This window comes from Somniosus microcephalus, chromosome 14 (assembly GCF_052327205.1).
Source record: "Somniosus microcephalus isolate GS21.2 chromosome 14, FLI_Smic_1.0, whole genome shotgun sequence".
Classification (NCBI taxonomy): domain Eukaryota; kingdom Metazoa; phylum Chordata; class Chondrichthyes; order Squaliformes; family Somniosidae; genus Somniosus; species Somniosus microcephalus.
Window position 1 is genome coordinate 4,203,033 of NC_141000.1, and position 20,958 is coordinate 4,223,990.

Here is a 20,958-nt window from a genome sequence, read left to right on the forward strand (position 1 = left end):
GACTTGGTCAAAGAGTTGGGTTTTAAGGAATGCCTTGAAGGAGGAGGGGGAAGTGGAGAGAGGCAGAGGGGATTAGAGAACATAAGAAATAGGAGCAGGAGTCGGCCATTTGGCCCTTCGAGCCTGCTCTGCCATTCAATAAGACCATGGCTGATCCTCTACCTCATCTCCACTTTCCTGCACTATCCCCATATCCCTTGATTCCCTTAATATTCAAAAATCTATCGATCTCTACCTTGAATATACTCAACGATTGAGCCTCCATAGCCCTCTGGGGTAGAGAATTCCAAAGATTCACCACCCTCTGAGCGAAGAAATTTCTCTTCATCTCAGTCCTAAATGGCCGACCCCTTATTCTGAGACTGTGACCCCTGGTTCTAGACTCACCAGCCAGGGGAAACATCCTCCCTGCATCTACCCTGTCAAGCCCTGTAAGAATTTTGTATGTTTCAATGAGATCACCTCTCATTCTCCTAAACTCTAGAGAATATAGGCCTAGTCTACTCAATCTCTCCTCATAGGGCAATCCCCCCATCCCAGGAACCAGTCTGGTGAACCTTCGTTGCACTCCCTCTATGGCAAGTATATCCTTCCTTAGGTAAGGAGACCAAAACTGTCCACAATACTCCAGGTGTGGTCTCACCAGGGCCCTATATAATTGCAGTAAGATGTCTTTACTCTTATACTCCAATCCTGTTGTAGTAAAGGCCAACATACCATTTGCTTTCCTAATTGCTTGCTGTACCTGCATGTTAACTTTCAGTGATTCGTGTACAAGGACACCCAGGTCCCTCTGAACACCAACATTTCCTAATCTCTCACCATTTAAAAAATACTCTGCTTTTCTATTTTTCCTACCAAAGTGGATAACTTTACATTTCTCCACATTATATTCCATTTGCCATGCTCTTGACCACTCACTTAGCCTGTCTATATCCCCTTGAAGCCTCCTTGCATCCTCCTCACAACTTACATTCCCACCCAGCTTTGTATCATCAGCAAACTTGGATATATTACATTTGGTCCCCTCATCCAAATCATTGATGTAGATTGTGAATAGCTGAGGCCCAAGCACTGATCCTTGTGGTACCCCACTAGTTACAGCCTGCCAACCCGAAAAAGGCCCGTTTATTCCTACTCTCTGATTTCTGTCCATTGACCAATCCTCAATCCATTCTAGTATATTACTCCCCAATCCCATGAGCCCTAATTTTGTTTAATAACCTCTTGTGTGGCACCCTTATCAAATGCCTTCTGAAAATCCAAATACACCACATCCACTGGTTCCCCCTTATCTATTCTGCTAGTTACAACCTCAAAAAACTCTGATTTGTCAAACACGATTTCCCTTTCATAAATCCATGTTGACTTTGCCCAATCCTATTACAGGAAACTTTGTTATATCCGACACCGACGGGGCCGAGCTGTTGCCGATCTATCAAAACTGCCGGACATACCAGCGTTAATGTTGAAGCATACGGAGATTTGCAGCTCAGTATCTGGCAACAAACACTGTTGCTTAGCAACAGCTTCTAAACAGTCGGCCGTACCTTAGAAGCGTCTCTGTAGCTTAGCAACAGCTTCAGAGAGACTTTGCACAGCCTGACTGTGGAAAAAAAAGCCACGAGAAGAAAAAAAAACTAACAAAATGGCTCTTGATTTCTGCCGGTAGATCGAGGTTTCCGGACATACAACCTCCAGATAAACCAAAGTCTCCTGTATTATTTTCTAAGTGCCCTGTTACCACGTCCTTAATAATAGATTCTAGCATTTTCCCTACTACTGATGTCAGGCTAACTGGTCTGTAGTTCCCCATTTTCTCTCTCCCTCCTTTCTTAAATAGTGGAGTTACATTTGCTACCTTCCAATCCATGGGAACCGTTCTAGAATCTATGGAATTTTGGAAAATGACAACCAATGCATCTCTATAGCCAACTCTTTCAAAACCCTAGGATGTAGGCCATCAGGTGCAGGGGATTTATCGGCTTTCAGTCCCGTTAATTTCTCCAGTACTACCTTTTTACTAATACAGGAAACTTTGCGCTATCCGGAGGTGAGCTATCCGGCAATCTGGAGCCACCGGCAAAAATCAGCAGCCGTTTTTTATTCTTTTTGTTTGTTTTTTTTGCTTTGTTTGAACAGTCAAGCTGTGCAAGGTCTGTAGCTATAGCAACAGCTTCAGCTACAGAGCTTGCAGGCCACACCCGAGTGTTTAGAAGCTGTTGCTAAGCAACAGTGTTTGTTGTCAAATATGGAGATAAGAATCTCCGTATCTCTCAACATTAACTCTGGAGAGTACGGCAGTTTTGAGGCAACGGCAGCAGCTCGGTCCCGTGGGTGCCGGATAGCACAAAGTTTCCTGTACTAATATCTTTCAGTTCCTCATTCTCGCTAGACCCTTGGTTGTCCACTATTTCCGGGAAGTTTTTTGTATCTTCTTCCTTGAAGACAGACACAAAGTATTTGTTTAATTTCTCTGCCATTTCCTTATTCCCCATTATAATTTCTCCTGTCTCAGCCTGTAAGGGACCCACATTTACTTCAGCTAATCTTTTCCTTTTTACATACAAGCTATAGAAGCTTTTGCAGTCTGTTTTTATGCCTCTCGCTAGTTTACTCTCATATTCTATTTTCCCTTTCTTTATCAATTTCTTGGTCCTCCTTTGCTGAATTCTAAAATCCTCCCAATCCTCAGGCTTACTACTCTTCTTGGCAACATTATAAGCCTCTTCCTTTGATCTAATACTATCTTTAACTTCACTTGTTAGCCACGGTTGGACCACTTTTTCTGTGGGGTTTTTATACCTTAAAAGGAAAGTATATTTGTAGTAAATTATGTATTAATTCTTTAAATGCTAGCCATTGCTTGTCCACTGTCATGCCTTTTAATGTAGTTTCCCAATCTACCTTAGCCAACTCGCCCCTCATACCTACATAGTTTGCTTTGTTCAGATTTAAGACCCTAGTTTTGGATTTAACTAAGTCACTTTCAAACTCAATATAAAATTTTATCATATTATGGTCACTCTTCCCTAAAGTTCCCTTTACTACAAGGTTATTAATTAACCCTTTCTCGTTGCACAATACTAGATCTAAAATAGCCTGTTCCCTAGTTGGTTCATAGAAAAAACATAGAAAAACATAGAGATAGGAACAGGAGTAGGCCATTCGGCCCTTCGAGCCTGCTCCGCCATTCAATGAGATCATGGCTGATCTTCGTCTGAGATCATAGCTGATCTTACCAGTTCAGTACCCCGTCCCCGCCTTTTCTCCGTAACCCTTAATCCCCTTAGCCTTCAGAAATATATCCAATTCTCTCTTGAAAATATTTATTGAATTAGCCTTCACAGCCCTCTGTGGCAGGGAATTCCACAGGCTCACCACTCTTTGAGTGAAGAAATTCTTCCTCATCTCTGTTTTAAATGATTTGCCCGCTATTTTTAGACTGTGGCCCCTGGTTCTGTGCTCCCCGGCCATTGGAAACATTCTCTCTGAATTCAGCCTGTCCAGGCCTGCCATAATTTTATATGTTTCGATGAGATCCCCTCTCAATCTTCTAAACTCCAGTGAGTACAAGCCCAAACTATTTAATCTCTCTTCGTAGGTCATTCCCGCCATTCCAGGTATCAGCCTGGTGAATCGCCGTTGCACTCTTTCCATGGCAAGAACATCCTTCCGCAGATGGGGCGACCAAAACTGTACACAATACTCCAGATGCGGTCTCACCAGCACCTTGTACAGCTGTAGTAAGGTATCCCTATTCCTATACTCGAACCCCCTTGATATGAAGGCCAACATACCATTTGCCTTCTTAATCGCCTGTTGCACCTGCATGCTCTCCTTCAGTGACTGGTGCACAAGAACACCCAGGTCCCTCTGCACTTCCCCATCTCCCAATCTATTGCCATTTAGATAATAATCTACCCTCCTGTTTTTACCCCCAAAGTGGATAACCTCGCATTTATCCACATTATAGTGCATCTGCCACGTATCCGCCCATTCCCCCAACCTGTCCAAATCGCAACATACTGATCTAGAAAACTATCTTGTATACATTGCATGAATTCGTCCTCCACACTATGACTGCAAATTTGGTTTGCCCAGTCTATATGTAGATTAAAGTCCCCCATGATTACTGTATTACCCTTGTTACATGTGCCTCTAATTTCCTGATTTATACTCTGCCCTACATGACAACTACTGATTGGGGGCCTATAAACCACTCCCACCAATGTTTTCTGCCCCTTGCTGTTTCTTCGCTCCACCCAAACTGATTCTACTTCTCGAGAGGTAATTCCAACAGTGGGGCGGAGAGGCAAGGAATGCACAAGAGTCCAGAGTCAAACGAGCAGAGAGTATGGAGGAAGGGGGCAGAGTTGCAGTGCTGGAGGAGGTTACAGACAGAGGGAGGGGCGAGGCCATGGAGGGATATAAACATGAGGATGAGAATTCTAAATTGGAGGCAATAAAGGAGCAGGGGCCAATGTAGGTCAGCGAGCACAGGGTGATGGGTGAACAGGACTGGGTGTGAGTTAGGACACGGGGCAGTGAGCACAGGGTGATGGGTGAACAGGAATTGGAGCGAGTTAGGACACGGGGCAGTGAGCACAGGGTGATGGGTGAACAGGACTTGGTGTGAGTTAGGACACGGAGCAGTGAGCACAGGGGGTGATGGGTGAACGGGACTGGGTGAGAGTTAGGACACGGGGCAGTGAGCACAGGGGGTGATGGGTGAACAGGACTGGGTGTGAGTTAGGACACGGGGCAGTGAGCACAGGGGGTGATGGGTGAACGGGACTGGGTGTGAGTTAGGACACGGGGCAGTGAGCACAGGGGGCGATGGGTGAACGGGACTGGGTGTGAGTTAGGACACGGGGCAGTGAGCACAGGGGGTGATGGGTGAACGGGACTGGGTGCGAGTTAGGACACGGGGCAGTGAGCACAGGGGGTGATGGGTGAACGGGACTGGGTGTGAGTTAGGACACGGGGCAGTGAGCACAGGGGTGATGGGTGAACGGGACTGGGTGTGAGTTAGGACACGGGGCAGTGAGCACAGGACTTGGTGTGAGTTAGGACACGGGGCAGCAGAGTTTTGGAGGAGCTCAAGTTTACGGAGGAGGAAGATGGGAGGCCGGCCTGGAGAGCGTTGGAATAGTCGAGTCTCGAGGTAACAAAGGCAGGGACGAGGGTTTCAGCAACAGATGAGCTGAGGCAGGGGCAGAGACGGGCGATATTACGGAGGTGGAAATAGGCGTTCTTTATGATGGAGAGGATATGGGGTCGGAAGCTCAGCTCAGGGTCAAATAGGATGCAGAGGTTGCGAACAGTCTGGTTCAACCTCAGACAATGGGCAGAGAGGGAGATGGAATCGGGGGCGAGGGTACAGGTTTTGTGCTGTGGGCCAAAGATGATGGCTTCAGTCTTGCCAATGTTTGATCTAGAGGAAGTTAAAGCTCATCCAAGACTGAATGCCGGACAAGCAGTCTAACCGCACAGAGGCAGTGGATGGGTCAAGAGAGGTGGTGGAGAGTTGGACATAGAAACATAGAAGTTTGGAGCAGGAGTAGGCCATTCGGCCCCTCGAGCCTGCTCCGCCATTCAATGCGATCATGGCTGATCATCCAATTTCAGTACCCGGTCCCTGCCTTCTCCCCATACTGCTTGATCCCTTTAGCCTTAAGAAATATATCCAACTCCTTCTTGAATATATTTAATGAATTGGCCTCTACTGCCTTCTGTGGTAGAGAATTCCACAGGTTCACCACTCTCTGGGTGAAGAAATTCCTCCTCATTTCTGTCCTAAATGGCTTACCCCTAAATGGACCTGGGGGTCATCAGCATACAGGTGGAAGTTGACCCCATGTCTAAAGATGATGTCACCAAAGGGGCAGCATGTAGATGAGGAAGAGAAGGAACCAAGGACAAATCATTGAGGTAACAGTGTGGGGGCTGGAAGAGAAGCCATTGCTGGAGAAGCTCAGTCTATGATCGGATAGGTAAGAGTGGAATAAATGAGGGCAGTCCCACTGAGCTGGAGGAAAGGCTATGGAGGAGCATGGTGGGATTGACTGTGTCGAAGGCTGCAGAGAGGTCGAGGCGGACGAGGAGGGATAATACACTGTGATCACATTCACAGAGGATGTCATTCATGACTTTGGTTAGGACCACTTCAGTGCTGTGGCAGGGGCGGATAACTGACTGGAGGAATTCAAATCAAAAGTTCTAGAGCTGCAAGCGCAGATCAACAACATATTCAAGGGTTTGGAGAGGAAAGGGAGGTTGGAGATAGGGTGTCAATTATTTGAGGAGGGGGTGATGGCAGGGGTTTTGAAAGGGGGGCTGTGCTTGAGGAGAGGGAGCAGGAGGTGAGTCTCATGGGCGAGTTGAGCTTGGAGGGGGCTGGAAGGAGACGGCGGAGAAACTAGAGTGAGACTTGGGTTCGGGGATATGGTGGGGATGGGATGGGGGGCAGTTTGGGTTCGTGAGCAGTCAGAAGGGGTCAAACAGCAGAGGCAGCTGAATGGATGGTCTCAATCTTGGAGAGAAAGAAATCCCCGAGCTCCTCTCACTCTGCTCTTGAATTATCATCTACATCATCATTTCTTTCTGTCCGTTTGCATTGATCTTTAACTTAAGAAAGGGATTTATGATCCATTATCTCACAGGTGAGTGTTATCAGCAGAACAACAAAGGGGAAGGTTGAAGACATTTTATCACACAGCTAGTTAGTTATTAGAATGTCTGTTTTATGTGCTTGCCCACCTTCAAACCAAAGGGAAGCAAGTCAAGCGTGCTCAAAGCTCACATCTGTTGATATCCCCGGAAGTATACAGTTGGAATTACAATGCTTGGGTTCAGAGCTGGGAGGTCGCAAAGGGAGTGAATCGTAAGCAGCGTGGAGGAATTTTGTGAGCGCAGGAATCAGTGGAGAGGAGGAAGGCGGTGGAGACGTCTGACTGAAAAGGAGGAGTGGAGCCACAGGACCCAAGGTCTCTAAGTTAATAGACACGAGAGCAGACCTGTGGGCAAGCGAGAGGAGCGGCCGCAGATAAAGGTAGGCCCAAGAGCCTGGAGGGAGCGCGAGTGTCAGGGAGCGAGGTAAGTGACGTCAACGCAAGGGAAGGAGCTGATTGGTGAGTAGTTGGTGATTTTTTTTTTTAGCCTTAAGTTTATTTCTGTTGTTACTTAAATAGAGGCATGGCAGGGCACCTCAGTCCATAAGAACATAAGAAATAGGAGCAGGAGTAGGCCAATCGGCCTCTCGAGCCTGCTCCGCCATTCAATAAGATCATGGCTGATCTAATCCTAACCGCCAATCTACTATCACAGAACCATCTCCTGAATCTAACAGAATTAGACACATGAAATAGGAGCAGGATCAGGCTACACGGCCCCTGGGCCCACTCCGCTACCCACAGGGCCATGTCCGATCCGAACCTAGACTCATGTCCAAATTCCTGCCCGCTCCCCATAACCCTTAATTCCCTTTACTTCTAGGAAACTGTCTATTTCTGTTTTAAATTTATGTAATGATGTAGCTTCTACAGCTTTTTGGGGCAGCATATTCCATGGACCTACCACCCTCTGAGTGAAGTAGTTCCTCCTCATCTCAGTTTTGAAAGAGCAGCCCCTTATTCTAAGACTATGCCCCCTAGTTCTAGTTTCACCCATCATCGGGAACATCCTCCCTGCATCCACCCGATCCAACCCCTTCACAATCTTATATGTTTCAATAAGATCGCCTCTCATTCTTCTGAACTCCAATGAGTAGAGTCCCAATCTACTCAACCTCTCCTCATATGTCCATCCCCTCATCCCCAGGATTAACCGAGCGACCCTTCTTTGTACTGACTCGAGAGCATGTATGTCCTTTCTTAAGTATGGACACCAAAACTGTACGCAGTAGTCCAGGTGCGGTCTCACCAATACCTTGTACAACTGAAGCAATACCTCCCTATTTTTATATTCTATCCCCCTAGCAATGAAAGCCAACATTCCATTGGCCTTCTTAATCACTTGCTGCACCTGCATACTAACCTTTTGAGTTTCGTGCACCAGGACCCCCAGATCCCTTTGTACTTCAGTACTTTCCAGTTTCTTGCCATTAAGATAATAAATCCCATGGAATGCACATCCTGTGCCATGTGGGGATTCCAGGACGTTTCCCGTGTCCTGGACAACCACCTGTGCAGGAAGTGTTGTTGGCTGGAGGAGCTCGAGCTCCGGGTTTCGGAGCTGGAGCAGCAGTTGGCGTCACTGCGGTGCATCGGGGGGCTGAGAGCTACGTGGACAGCACGTTTCAGGAGGTGGTCACCCCACAGCATAAGTGTGTGCAGGCAGGGAGGGAACGGGTGACCGTCAGACAGACAAGGAGGACCAGGCAGGTAGTGCAGAAATCCCGAGTGAATCTCGCTCTCCAGCCAGTCTGAATACTGATGAGGGCAATGGTTCCTCTGGGGAGTACAGGCAGAGCCAAGTCCATGGCACCACGGGTGGCTCAGCTGTACAGGGGGGTGGAGGAGGACGATCGAGAAAGCAATAGTGATAGGAGATTCGATAGTAAGGGGAACAGACAGGCATTTCTGCGGCCACTGACGTGACTCCAGGATGGTATGTCGCCTCCCTGGTACCAGGGTCAAGGGTGTCACCGAGCGGCTGCAGAACATTCTGAGGGGGGAGGGTGAACAGCCAGAGGTCACAGTTCATATCAGTACCATCGACATAGATAGAAAGAGGGATGAGGTCCTGCAGGCAGATTATAGGGAGCTAGGAAAGAGATTAAAAAGCAGGACCTCAAAAGGTAGTCATCTCCGGATTATTCCCTGTGCCACGAGCTAGTGAGTATAGAAATAGGAGGATCGAGCAGGTGAATGCGTGGCTGGAGAGATGGTGCAGGAGGGAGAGCTTCAGATTCCTGGGGCATTGGGGCTGGCCCTGGGGGAGGTGGGACCTGTACAGGTCGGACGGGTTGCACCTCAACAGAGCCGGAACCCATGTCCTCGCGGCAGGGTTTGCTCGTGCTGTTGGGGAGGGTTTAAACTAATTTGGATGGGGATGGGCACCAGGATGTAGCATTAGAAAGGAGAAACAAATTGCACAAAGGATGGGGAGAGACAGATGGCACTAGAGTAAGAAATAGTAAGATATTAGGTGGGGTCAGACTTAGAGACTACAAGAAGGTCTAAAGACAAGTTTACAGGGCATGTGTGTGAATGCAGAAAGTGTGGTAAATAAGGTTGGTGAGCTGCAGGTGCAAATAGCCACATGGGAACATGATGCTGTGGGGATAACGGAGACCTGGCTCAAAAAAGGGCAGGATTGGGTATTAAATATTCTTGGATATAAGATGTTCAGGAAAGATAGGAAAGGAAAGAAAGGAGGTGGTGTAGCAGTATTGGTTAAGGAGAATATTACAGTGCTGGAGAGAGACGATGTCCTGGAGGGGTCAAGGACAGAATCTATTTGGTTAGAGTTGAGAAACAATCGAGGTGCCATTACACTACTGGGTGTATTCTATAGGCCACCAATTAGTGGGAAGGATAAAGAGGAGCAAATTTGCAGAGAAATTACTGAGAGGAGCAAGAACTATAGAGTAGTGATAATGGGGGACTTCAACTATCCTAATATAGACTAGGATAGTAATAGAGTAAAGGGCAGAGCGGGGGAAGAATTTCTGAAGCGTGTTCAGGAGAACTTTCTTGATCAGTATGTTTCCGGCCCAACGAGGAAGGAGGCATTGCCGGATCTGGTTCTGGGGGATGAGGTGGGTCAAGTGGAGCAAGTGTCAGTAGGTGAATATTTAGGGAACAGTGATCATAGTATTATAAGGTTTAGATTAGCTATAGAAAAGGTCAAGGAGCAATCTAGAATAAAAATACTTAATTGGAGGAAGGCCAATTTCAGTGGGTTGAGAATGGATCTGGCCCGGGTAAATTGGAATCAAAGATTGGCAGGCAAAACTGTAATCGAACAATGGGCTGGCTTTAAAGAGGAGATGGTTCGGGTACAGTCGAGGTACATTCCCACGAGGGGGAAAGGTAGGCCAGCCAAAGCCAGAGCTCCCTGGATGACGAAAGAGATAGAGAGTAAGATGAAGCAGATATGTATGACAGATGTCAGGTTGCGAATACAAGTGAGAACCAGGCTGAATATAGAAAGTTCAGAGGGGAAGTGAAAAAGGAAATAAGAGGGGCAAAGAGAGAGTATGAGAATAGACTGGCAGCTAACATAAAAGGGAATCAAAGTCTTCTATAGGCATATAAATAATAAATGGGTAGTAAGAGGAGGGGTGGGGCTGATTAGGAATGAAAATGAGACCTACGCATGGAGGCAGAGGGCATGGCTGAGGTACTAAATGAGTATTTTGCATCTGTCTTTACCAAGGAAGAAGATGCTGCCAAAGTCATAGTGAAAGAGGAAGTAGTTGAGGTACTGGATGGGATAAAAATTGATAAGGAGGAGGTACTAGAAAGGCTGGCTGTACTTAAAGTAGATAAGTCACCAGGACCGGATGGGATGCATCCTAGGATGCTGAGGGAAGTAAAGGTGGAAATTGCGGAGGTACTGGTCATAATCTTCCAATCCTCCTTAGATACAGGGCTGGTGCCAGAGGACTGGAGAATTGCAAATGTTACACCCTTGTTCAAAAAAGGGTGTAAAGATAAACCCAGCAACTACAGGCCAGTCAGTTTAACCTCAGTAGTGGGGAAGCTTTTAGAAATGATATTCCGGGACAAAATTAACAGTCACTTGAACAAGTGTGGATTCATTAAGGGAAGCCAGCACGAATTTGTTAAAGGCAAATCATGTTCAATTAACTTGATTGAGTTTTTTGATGAGGTAACAGAGAGGGTTGATGAGGGTAATGCGGTTGGCGTAGTGTACATGGATTTCCAAAAGGTGTTCGACAAAGTGCCACATAATAGGCTTGCCAGCAAAGTTGAAGCCCATGGAATAAAAGGGACAGTGGCAGCATGGATACAAAATTGGCTAAGTGACAGGAAACAGAGAGCAGTGGTGAACGGTTGTTTTTCGGACTGGAGGAAGGTATACAGTGGTGTTCCCCAGGGGTCGGTTCTAGGACCACTGCTTTTCTTGATATATATTAATGACTTGGACTTGGGTGTACAGGGCACAATTTCAAAATTTGCAGATGACACAAAACTTGGAAGTATAGTGAACAGTGAGGAGAGTGATAGACTTCAAGAAGACATAGACAGGCTGGTGGAATGGGCGGACACGTGGCAGATGAAATTTAACGCAGAAAAGTGTGAAGTGATAACATTTTGATAGAAAGAATGAGGAGAGGCAATATAAACTAAAGGATACAATCCTAAAGGGGGTGCATGAACAGAGAGACCTGGGGGTGTATGTGCACAAATTGTTGAAGGTGGCAGGGCAGGTTGAGAAAGTGGTTAAAAAGGCTTACGGGATCCTGAACTTCATGAATAGAGGCATAGAGTACAAAAGCAGGGAAGTTATGATGAACAGTTATGAAACACTGGTTCGGCCTCAACTGGAGTACGGTGTCTAATTCTGGGCACCGCACTTTAGGAAGGATGTGAAGACCTTAGAGAGGGTGCAGAAAAGATTCACGAGAATGATTCCAGAGATGAGGGACTTCAGTTACGTGGATAGACTGGAGAAGCTGGGGTTGTTCTCCTTCGAGCAGAGAAGGTTGAGAGACGATTTGATAGAGGTGTTCAAAATCATGAGGGGTCTAGACAGAGTAGATAGAGAGAAACTGTTTCCATTAGCGGAAGGGTTGAGAACCAGAGGACACAGATTCAAGGTGATTGGCAAAAGAACCAAAGGCGACATGAGGAAAAACTTTTTTACGCAGCGAGTGGTTATGATCTGGAATGCACTGCCTGAAAGGGTGGTGGAGGCAGATTCAATCGTGGCTTTCAAAAGGGAATTGGATAAGTATCTGAAAGAAAAACATTTGCAGGGCTATGGGGAAAGGGCGGGGGAGTGGGACTAGCTGAAGTGCTCTTGGAGAGAGCCGGCACGGGCTCGACGGGCCGAATGGCCTCCTACTGTGCTGTAACTATCCTATGATTCTAGGAAGCCTTTAGATGGGGCCCATCCTGCTGGTTAACCACCATTTAGAGTGGCCCCCCATTAGGGTTATTCATAGCATTACTTTCAGATCCAAGGAATAATGGAAGCAGCCCTACAGTTAAAACAAATTTTCTACTATCCGAAGAAATCATCAAACAGGAAACATCCAATGCCCCAAATGATCTTGAGACGAATGCTCTTGGCAGAAGGCAGCTGTAATCATCACTCTCATCTCTGGAGGATACCACGAGGGCAAGAAATGCAAGTGATCAGCACAGACAAAGAAAGTGGCTTCAAATAATCTCAAGGTCATTCCCAGAAGACAGAGTTTAAGGAATTTGCGGTACCTGGTACCAGGTGGTATATGGTGCAGCTAACTTTCGGAGCTCAGCGATTCTCTCTTCAAGCTGGCTTGCTTGCGCCTTCTCAAATCGATAAATATTAGCCGGAGTTGTATAAAGTGACAACTGAAAATCAAGGAGTGAGAAAGGTTACTGTCTGTGCTGACCATATAAGGGTTACCCACACAGAATGCGTAATGAGAATGCACATCGCTAGTAATGCAACTAATTCTATTTAACAGCACCACATATGCAAATTATATCCCATAACCCTGTATCAATCCAAAACTAATCCCACTGCCCCGCTCTCTCCCCATAGCCCTGTATCAATCCCAAACTAATCCCACTGCCCCACTCTCTCCCCATCGCCCTGTATCAATCCCAAGCTCATCCCACTGCCCCGCTCCCTCCTCGTAGCCCTGCATCAATCCAAAACTAATCCCACTGCCCCGCTCTCTCCCCATCGCCCTGTATCAATCCAAAACTAATCCCACTGCCCCGCTCTCTCCCCAAAGCCCTGTATCAATTCAATACTAATCTCACTACATGTGTCCTCCGCCCTCACCCCCGCCCACCCCACCTGGGTATCATGTGGAACAAGGAGTGGGATGGAGTTACTCTGCATCCAGCACTTCCCATGTCATTCTCCGTGATTTCCGTGTGATGCCGCGCTTTAGCAATCAGCAGGACAAGAATGCAACGGACGCTGATGTGGTGAAATAAATACTAATTACAAAATGAAGTACAGCCTTAAGTTAACAGCATTCTCTGTGGGATGCCTTCCACTTTGCAAACCTAATTTCAATGTAACGTTACACTGTCTATCATTTTAATCGGTTTGTCGATGTAGTCCCACATTGGGAAATTGCAATCATGGCTGGAATGTAGATTTGTGAGGAAGATAACTGACATCTCAAGTCCTTTTTTTGAACGTACTAGCTGATTTCCCATAAATCAGAGGAGATGGCCATCTTACCTCTCGTCGTGATGCAGGTTCTCTCTTGCTTTACTCTTCTGATTATCTATTCTTTTCTGGTTCTCTGTACTCTTTTCCTTCTCACTCTCTCTCGATCATTCTAACTGTTCCATCTGTCTCTCGTGTGGGAGTTGGTGGGTGGTGGTGGAGGGTGGGAGCAAAAAGGCAGTGGGGGGAGCATTTTGTACTGGTGGCTGAAGGGTGTTGGGTAGGGGCGGGTTCCGGGCAGTGCAGTAAGCGATGGGCTCACCTTGAGCCACAGGTGGCTGGTGAGTGGAGGGATCTGGGCCATTCTCCAGTGACACCTCGGAGGTGCCAGCGGGGGATGGATGTGGCTAGGAGGTGGGATGTGGTGAGAGGGAGAAGGAAAGGTTCAGGGGCGAGAAGGCACGGGTGCTCGGTGTAGGACACAGTAGGAGAGAAGGGGCAGGTGTTCAGAGTATGAGGCAATAGCTGGGAGAATGGGAGGGCGAGGGGCCAGAACAAATAGGTGCTTGGGGTCGGAGCAGGGTCCAGAACTGGTCAGTTCACTTCCCAGCCTCAGATTTGGGAAAGACCCTCTTGTGTAAAGGGGCTTCCCCAACAAGGTGGACATCTTTCTGGGAATTCCCTCCCTTTACTCCAGCTGTTGGCAGAGTACTCTCTCAATGGCTGTTATTCAGATTGGTTTAATGTGGGACAACAACAACATCTTGCATTTATACAGCGCCTTTAATGTAGTAAAACGTCCCAAGGTGCTTCACAGGAGCATTATTATCAGATATAATTTGATACCGGCCACATAAGGAGATATTAGGACAGGTGACCATAAGCTTGGTTAATGAGGTAGGTTTTAAGGAGCATCTTAAAAGGAGAGAGAGGTAGAGAGGCGGAGAGATTTAGGGAGGGAATTCCAGAGCTTAGGGCCTAGGCAGCTGGAGACACGGCCGCCTACATTGGGGCGAAGGCAATCGGGGATGTGCAACTTAAAGCAAGCTGAATACTGCATCATGCATTAATGTGTGCTTGGATCTGGGATTGGAATTCCAGTCTTAATGGGGGCTACATTCTGAGATTGACAATAATCACCCCTGGAGTGCAAAGTGCTTTGGGATGTTTCTGAGGGTGGGGGTGAGGTGATCTTCAAATTCTAGTCTTTCCTCTGTAAGCTTTCATGTCCAAAAAAAATATTGAGTTTCCTGACTCTTCTGGATGAGGAGATTACCTGGTCAACCTTGAGAAGCCCTTTCTCTTCTTTACCGCTCTGTGCAAACACTGAAGCCAGGGGCAGGCTTATGCGGAACGTTGACAGTCCAACAACCTGCAAGGAAGTACACAGGGTTAAGAGACTGATAGGCTGGACTTTTATGTAATCTCTCCTTAACCCTTCACTAACCACTGTCGGACCTTAGCTCCAGTCACTGCTCGCCTTTAATTGACAAATCCCCACTTTGCTAAAGGAATAAGTGTAATAAAAAAACATTTAGGTGACCTACCCTCCTGTCAGGCTCCCCCCCTCCCCCTCCAACAATGATTTCTTCTTTGAGATTTTCGCTCCCGGATTCCTACACTGCTCTCACACTCAGATCAAAGCATGGCTGAGTTAGAAGCCATGGATATTATGGAAGGCTTGTTGAGGCCAAGTCGTACCACAAAGGGCATGCACTTCACCGTGAAGAAATGAGAGAGCGGGACTGCATCAACTAATTCCTTTTTAGATTTCTTTCTTTGGCCGGATGGATACCAGATGACAATGGTCAAGGAACAAAGCCAAGTCTTTCCCAGTCTGTATGGCACTGCACCACACCATGCTACGCAATAAACCATTTATCTCACACTCCACATAACAGACAGAATTATCTATATATTGAGGTATCTCACTCACCGCACTGTATCTATATATTGAGGTATCTCACTCACCGCACTGTATCTATATATTGAGGTATCTCACTCACCGCACTGTATCTGTATATTGAGGTATCTCACTCACCGCACTATCTATATATTGAGGTACAGGTAGACTATCCTTTATCCGAAAACCTCGGGACCAGCCGTGTTTCGGTTTTCGGAAAATTTCGGATTTCAGAAGGTATTTTATAAGACTGGGAAATTTGTCGGGGGTGGGGGTCGGCAGGGGTCGGGGTCGGCGGGGGGTCGGGGTCGTACGCACGACTTACGCTGAACGAAAAAACTTTTGGTTTTCAGAGGATTTCGGTTTTCGGAAGTGCGGATAAAGGATACACTATCCCTTATCCGAAAGGGTGGGGGTCGGGGGGAGAAAAGAATATCGGACAGGCCACTGCAGCTATCGGACGGGCCACTGTATTGTTGGGTTCACTCTCCTGGTATACCTCCTTCACACTGCCTGGCTCGGCCTGCAATCTCCTACCCAGGAGGGAACTCAGTGACCCTCTGCCCTGCTCAGTGTAAGTCGTGCGCCACTCTGGTCATGTCGTGCGCACGACTTACGCTGAACGAAAAAACTTTCGGTTTTTAGAGGGTTTCGGTTTTCGGAAGTTCGAATAAAGGATAGTCTACCTGTATCTCACTCACCGCACTGTATCTATATATTGAGGTATCTCACTCACCGCACTGTATCTGTATATTGAGGTATCTCACTCACCGCACTGTATCTGTATATTGAGGTATCTCACTCACCGCACTGTATCTGTATATTGAGGTATCTCACTCACCGCACTGTATCTGTATATTGAGGTATCTCACTCACCGCACTGTATCTGTATATTGAGGTATCTCACTCACCGCACTGTATCTGTATATTGAGGTATCTCACTCACCGCACTGTATCTGTATATTGAGGTATCTCACTCACCGCACTGTATCTGTATATTGCGGTATCTCACTCACCGCACTGTATCTGTATATTGCGGTATCTCACTCACCGCACCGTATCTGTATATTGAGGTACTCACTCACTCACCGCACCGTTTCTGTATATTGAGGTACTCACTCACTCACCGCACCGTATCTATATATTGAGGTACTCACTCACTCACCGCACCGTATCTATATATTGAGGTACTCACTCACTCACCGCACCGTATCTATATATTGAGGTACTCACTCACTCACCGCATCTATATATTGAGGTGCTCACTCACTCACCGCACCGTATCTATATATTGAGGTACTCACTATCTATATATTGAGGTACCACACTGTCTATATATTGAGGTACCACACTGTCTATATATTGAGGTACTCACTATCTCTATATTGAGGTACCACACTGTCTCTATATTGAGGTACCACACTGTCTCTATATTGAGGTACCACACTGTCTCTATATTGAGGTACTCACTATCTATATATTGAGGTACCACACTGTCTCTATATTGAGGTATATCACTATACCAGGTATACCACACTATATCACTATCTCTATATTGAGGTACCACACTGTCTCTATATTGAGGTACCACACTATCTATATATTGGAGGTACCACACTATATCACTATCTATATATTGAGGTACCTCACTCACCACACTATCTATATATTGAGGTATATCACTATACCAGGTATACCACACTATATCACTATCTATATATTGAGGTACCACACTGTCTCTATATTGAGGTACCACACCGTCTCTATATTGAGGTACCACACCGTCTCTATATTGAGGTACCACACCGTCTCTATATTGAGGTACCACACCGTCTCTATATTGAGGTACCACACTGTCTCTATATTGAGGTACTCACTATCTCTATATTGAGGTACCACACTGTCTCTATATTGAGGTACCACACTGTCTCTATATTGAGGTACTCACTATCTATATATTGAGGTACCACACTGTCTCTATATTGAGGTACTCACTATCTATATATTGAGGTACCACACTGTCTCTATATTGAGGTACCACACTGTCTCTATATTGAGGTACCACACTGTCTCTATATTGAGGTACCACACTGTCTCTATATTGAGGTACTCACTCACTATATATTGAGGTACCACACTGTCTCTATATTGAGGTACTCACTGTCTCTATATTGAGGTACTCACTATCTATATATTGAGGTACCACACTGTCTCTATATTGAGGTACTCACTATCTCTATATTGAGGTACTCACTCTCTATATATTGAGGTACTCACTGTCTCTATATTGAGGTACTCACTATCTATATATTGAGGTACTCACTATCTATATATTGAGGTACTCACTGTCTCTATATTGAGGTACCACACTGTCTCTATATTGAGGTACCACACTGTCTCTATATTGAGGTACTCACTATCTATATATTGAGGTACCACACTGTCTCTATATTGAGGTACTCACTATCTATATATTGAGGTACCACACTGTCTCTATGTTGAGGTACTCACTGTCTCTATATTGAGGTACCACACTATCTATATATTGAGGTACTCACTATCTATATATTGAGGTACCACACTGTCTCTATATTGAGGTACTCACTGTCTCTATATTGAGGTACCACACTGTCTCTATATTGAGGTACCACACTGTCTCTATATTGAGGTACTCACTGTCTCTATATTGAGGTACCACACTGTCTCTATATTGAGGTACCACACTATCTATATATTGAGGTACCACACTGTGTCTATATTGAGGTACCACACTGTCTATATATTGAGGTACTCACTATCTATATATTGAGGTACCACACTGTCTCTATATTGAGGTACTCACTGTCTCTATATTGAGGTACCACACTGTCTCTATATTGAGGTACTCACTATCTATATATTGAGGTACCTCACTATCTATATATTGAGGTACTCACTGTCTCTATATTGAGGTACTCACTGTCTCTATATTGAGGTACTCACTATCTATATATTGAGGTACTCACTGTCTCTATATTGAGGTACTCACTATCTATATATTGAGGTACTCACTATCTATATATTGAGGTACCACACTGTCTCTATATTGAAGTACTCACTATCTATATATTGAGGTACCACACTGTCTCTATATTGAGGTACTCACTGTCTCTATATTGAGGTACTCACTATCTATATATTGAGGTACTCACTGTCTCTATATTGAGGTACTCACTATCTATATATTGAGGTACTCACTATCTATATATTGAGGTACCACACTGTCTCTATATTGAAGTACTCACTATCTATATATTGAGGTACCACACTGTCTCTATATTGAGGTACTCACTGTCTCTATATTGAGGTACCACACTGTCTCTATATTGAGGTACTCACTATCTATATATTGAGGTACCTCACTATCTATATATTGAGGTACTCACTGTCTCTATATTGAGGTACTCACTATCTATATATTGAGGTACTCACTGTCTCTATATTGAGGTACTCACTATCTATATATTGAGGTACTCACTATCTATATATTGAGGTACCACACTGTCTCTATATTGAAGTACTCACTATCTATATATTGAGGTACCACACTGTCTCTATATTGAGGTACTCACTATCTATATATTGAGGTACTCACTGTCTCTATATTGAGGTACTCACTATCTATATATTGAGGTACCACACTGTCTCTATATTGAGGTACCACACTGTCTCTATATTGAGGTACCACACTGTCTCTATATTGAGGTACCACACTGTCTCTATATTGAGGTACTCACTATCTCTATATTGAGGTACTCACTATCTATATATTGAGGTACTCACTGTCTCTATATTGAGGTACCACACTGTCTCTATATTGAGGTACTCACTGTCTCTATATTGAGGTACTCACTATCTATATATTGAGGTACCACACTGTCTCTATATTGAGGTACTCACTATCTATATATTGAGGTACCACACTGTCTCTATATTGAGGTACTCACTGTCTCTATATTGAGGTACCACACTGTCTCTATATTGAGGTACTCACTATCTATATATTGAGGTACCACACTGTCTCTATATTGAGGTACTCACTGTCTCTATATTGAGGTACTCACTATCTATATATTGAGGTACTCACTATCTATATATTGAGGTACCACACTGTCTCTATATTGAGGTACTCACTATCTATATATTGAGGTACCACACTGTCTCTATATTGAGGTACTCACTGTCTCTATATTGAGGTACCACACTGTCTCTATATTGAGGTACTCACTATCTATATATTGAGGTACCTCACTATCTATATATTGAGGTACTCACTGTCTCTATATTGAGGTACTCACTATCTATATATTGAGGTACTCACTATCTATATATTGAGGTACCACACTGTCTCTATATTGAAGTACTCACTATCTATATATTGAGGTACCACACTGTCTCTATATTGAGGTACTCACTATCTATATATTGAGGTACTCACTGTCTCTATATTGAGGTACTCACTATCTATATATTGAGGTACTCACTGTCTCTATATTGAGGTACCACACTGTCTCTATATTGAGGTACCACACTGTCTCTATATTGAGGTACCACACTGTCTCTATATTGAGGTACCACACTGTCTCTATATTGAGGTACTCACTATCTATATATTGAGGTACCACACTGTCTCTATATTGAGGTACTCACTATCTATATATTGAGGTACCACACTGTCTCTGTATTGAGGTAACTCACTATCTATATATTGAGGTACTCACTGTCTCTATATTGAGGTACTCACTGTCTCTATATTGAGGTACTCACTATCTATATATTGAGGTACTCACTGTCTCTATATTGAGGTACCACACTGTCTCTATATTGAGGTACCACACTGTCTCTATATTGAGGTACTCACTGTCTCTATATTGAGGTACCACACTGTCTCTATATTGAGGTACTCACTATCTATATATTGAGGTACCTCACTATCTATATATTGAGGTACTCACTGTCTCTATATTGAGGTACTCACTATCTATATATTGAGGTACTCACTGTCTCTATATTGAGGTACTCACTATCTATATATTGAGGTACTCACTATCTATATATTGAGGTACCACACTGTCTCTATATTGAAGTACTCACTATCTATATATTGAGGTACCACACTGTCTCTGTATTGAGGTAACTCACTATACCAGGTTTACCACACTATATCACTATCTCTAATACTCACCATGGTTGTTTCTATTTTCTGTTCTGGGGACGGAGTGTCCTGGAGAGCAGTGCATTGTGGGAATAAATCTACGGCAGCGTCGGACGGTCAAAAAAATTTTTAAAAGTCAAAATAGCAGAACGTTGGTGGAGAGGGAGAGCGGCAGCGAGGGAGTGAGAAACAAAGAAAGGGGAGAGAGAGAGAGAGAGAGGGAGAAAGGGCAGAGCGATGGAGAGAAAGAGTTCGGAGGGCGGCAGAGGGAAAAGTTCTGCCATGAGGCCTATGTTTTGCCATAAGCCTGGGGCTTGAGTTTTGCCCTGAGGCCACTGTCAGCACTCCTGTGTGGCGGGTTTCTAGCCGTCTGCTGCAATGCCACAGATATCCTGCCGAATCCCACAGAGGAGTTTTACCAGAATGGTACCGGGGATGAAAGACTTCAGTTACTTGGAGAGACGAGAGAAACTGGGGTTGTTCTCCTTAGTGCAGAGAAGGTTAAGAGCAGATCTGATCGAGGTGTTCAAAATCTTGAAGGGTTTTGACAGAG

General features: G+C 45.2%; 1 protein-coding gene across 2 annotated transcripts in view; it reads right to left on the bottom strand.

Annotated features, from left to right (window-relative positions):
* Nucleotides 1–20,586, bottom strand: part of LOC147107275 (MICOS complex subunit MIC26-like) — a 36,345-nt gene extending 15,759 nt beyond the window's left edge. Inside the window, exons 1-3 of one of the 2 annotated variants that reach the window (XM_086006150.1) lie at nt 20,436–20,576; nt 14,585–14,680; nt 12,411–12,530 (exon numbers count right to left, since the gene is read on the bottom strand). In XM_086006150.1, the coding sequence (XP_085862276.1) occupies nt 12,411–12,530; nt 14,585–14,680; nt 20,436–20,438 (219 nt within the window). In that variant the 5' untranslated portion in view covers nt 20,439–20,576. Of the gene's footprint in view, nt 1–12,410; nt 12,531–14,584; nt 14,681–20,435 lie in introns of both variants that reach the window. The other variant, XM_086006151.1, reaches the window with a different exon arrangement.
* Between the last annotated feature and the right edge of the window lie 372 nt (nt 20,587–20,958).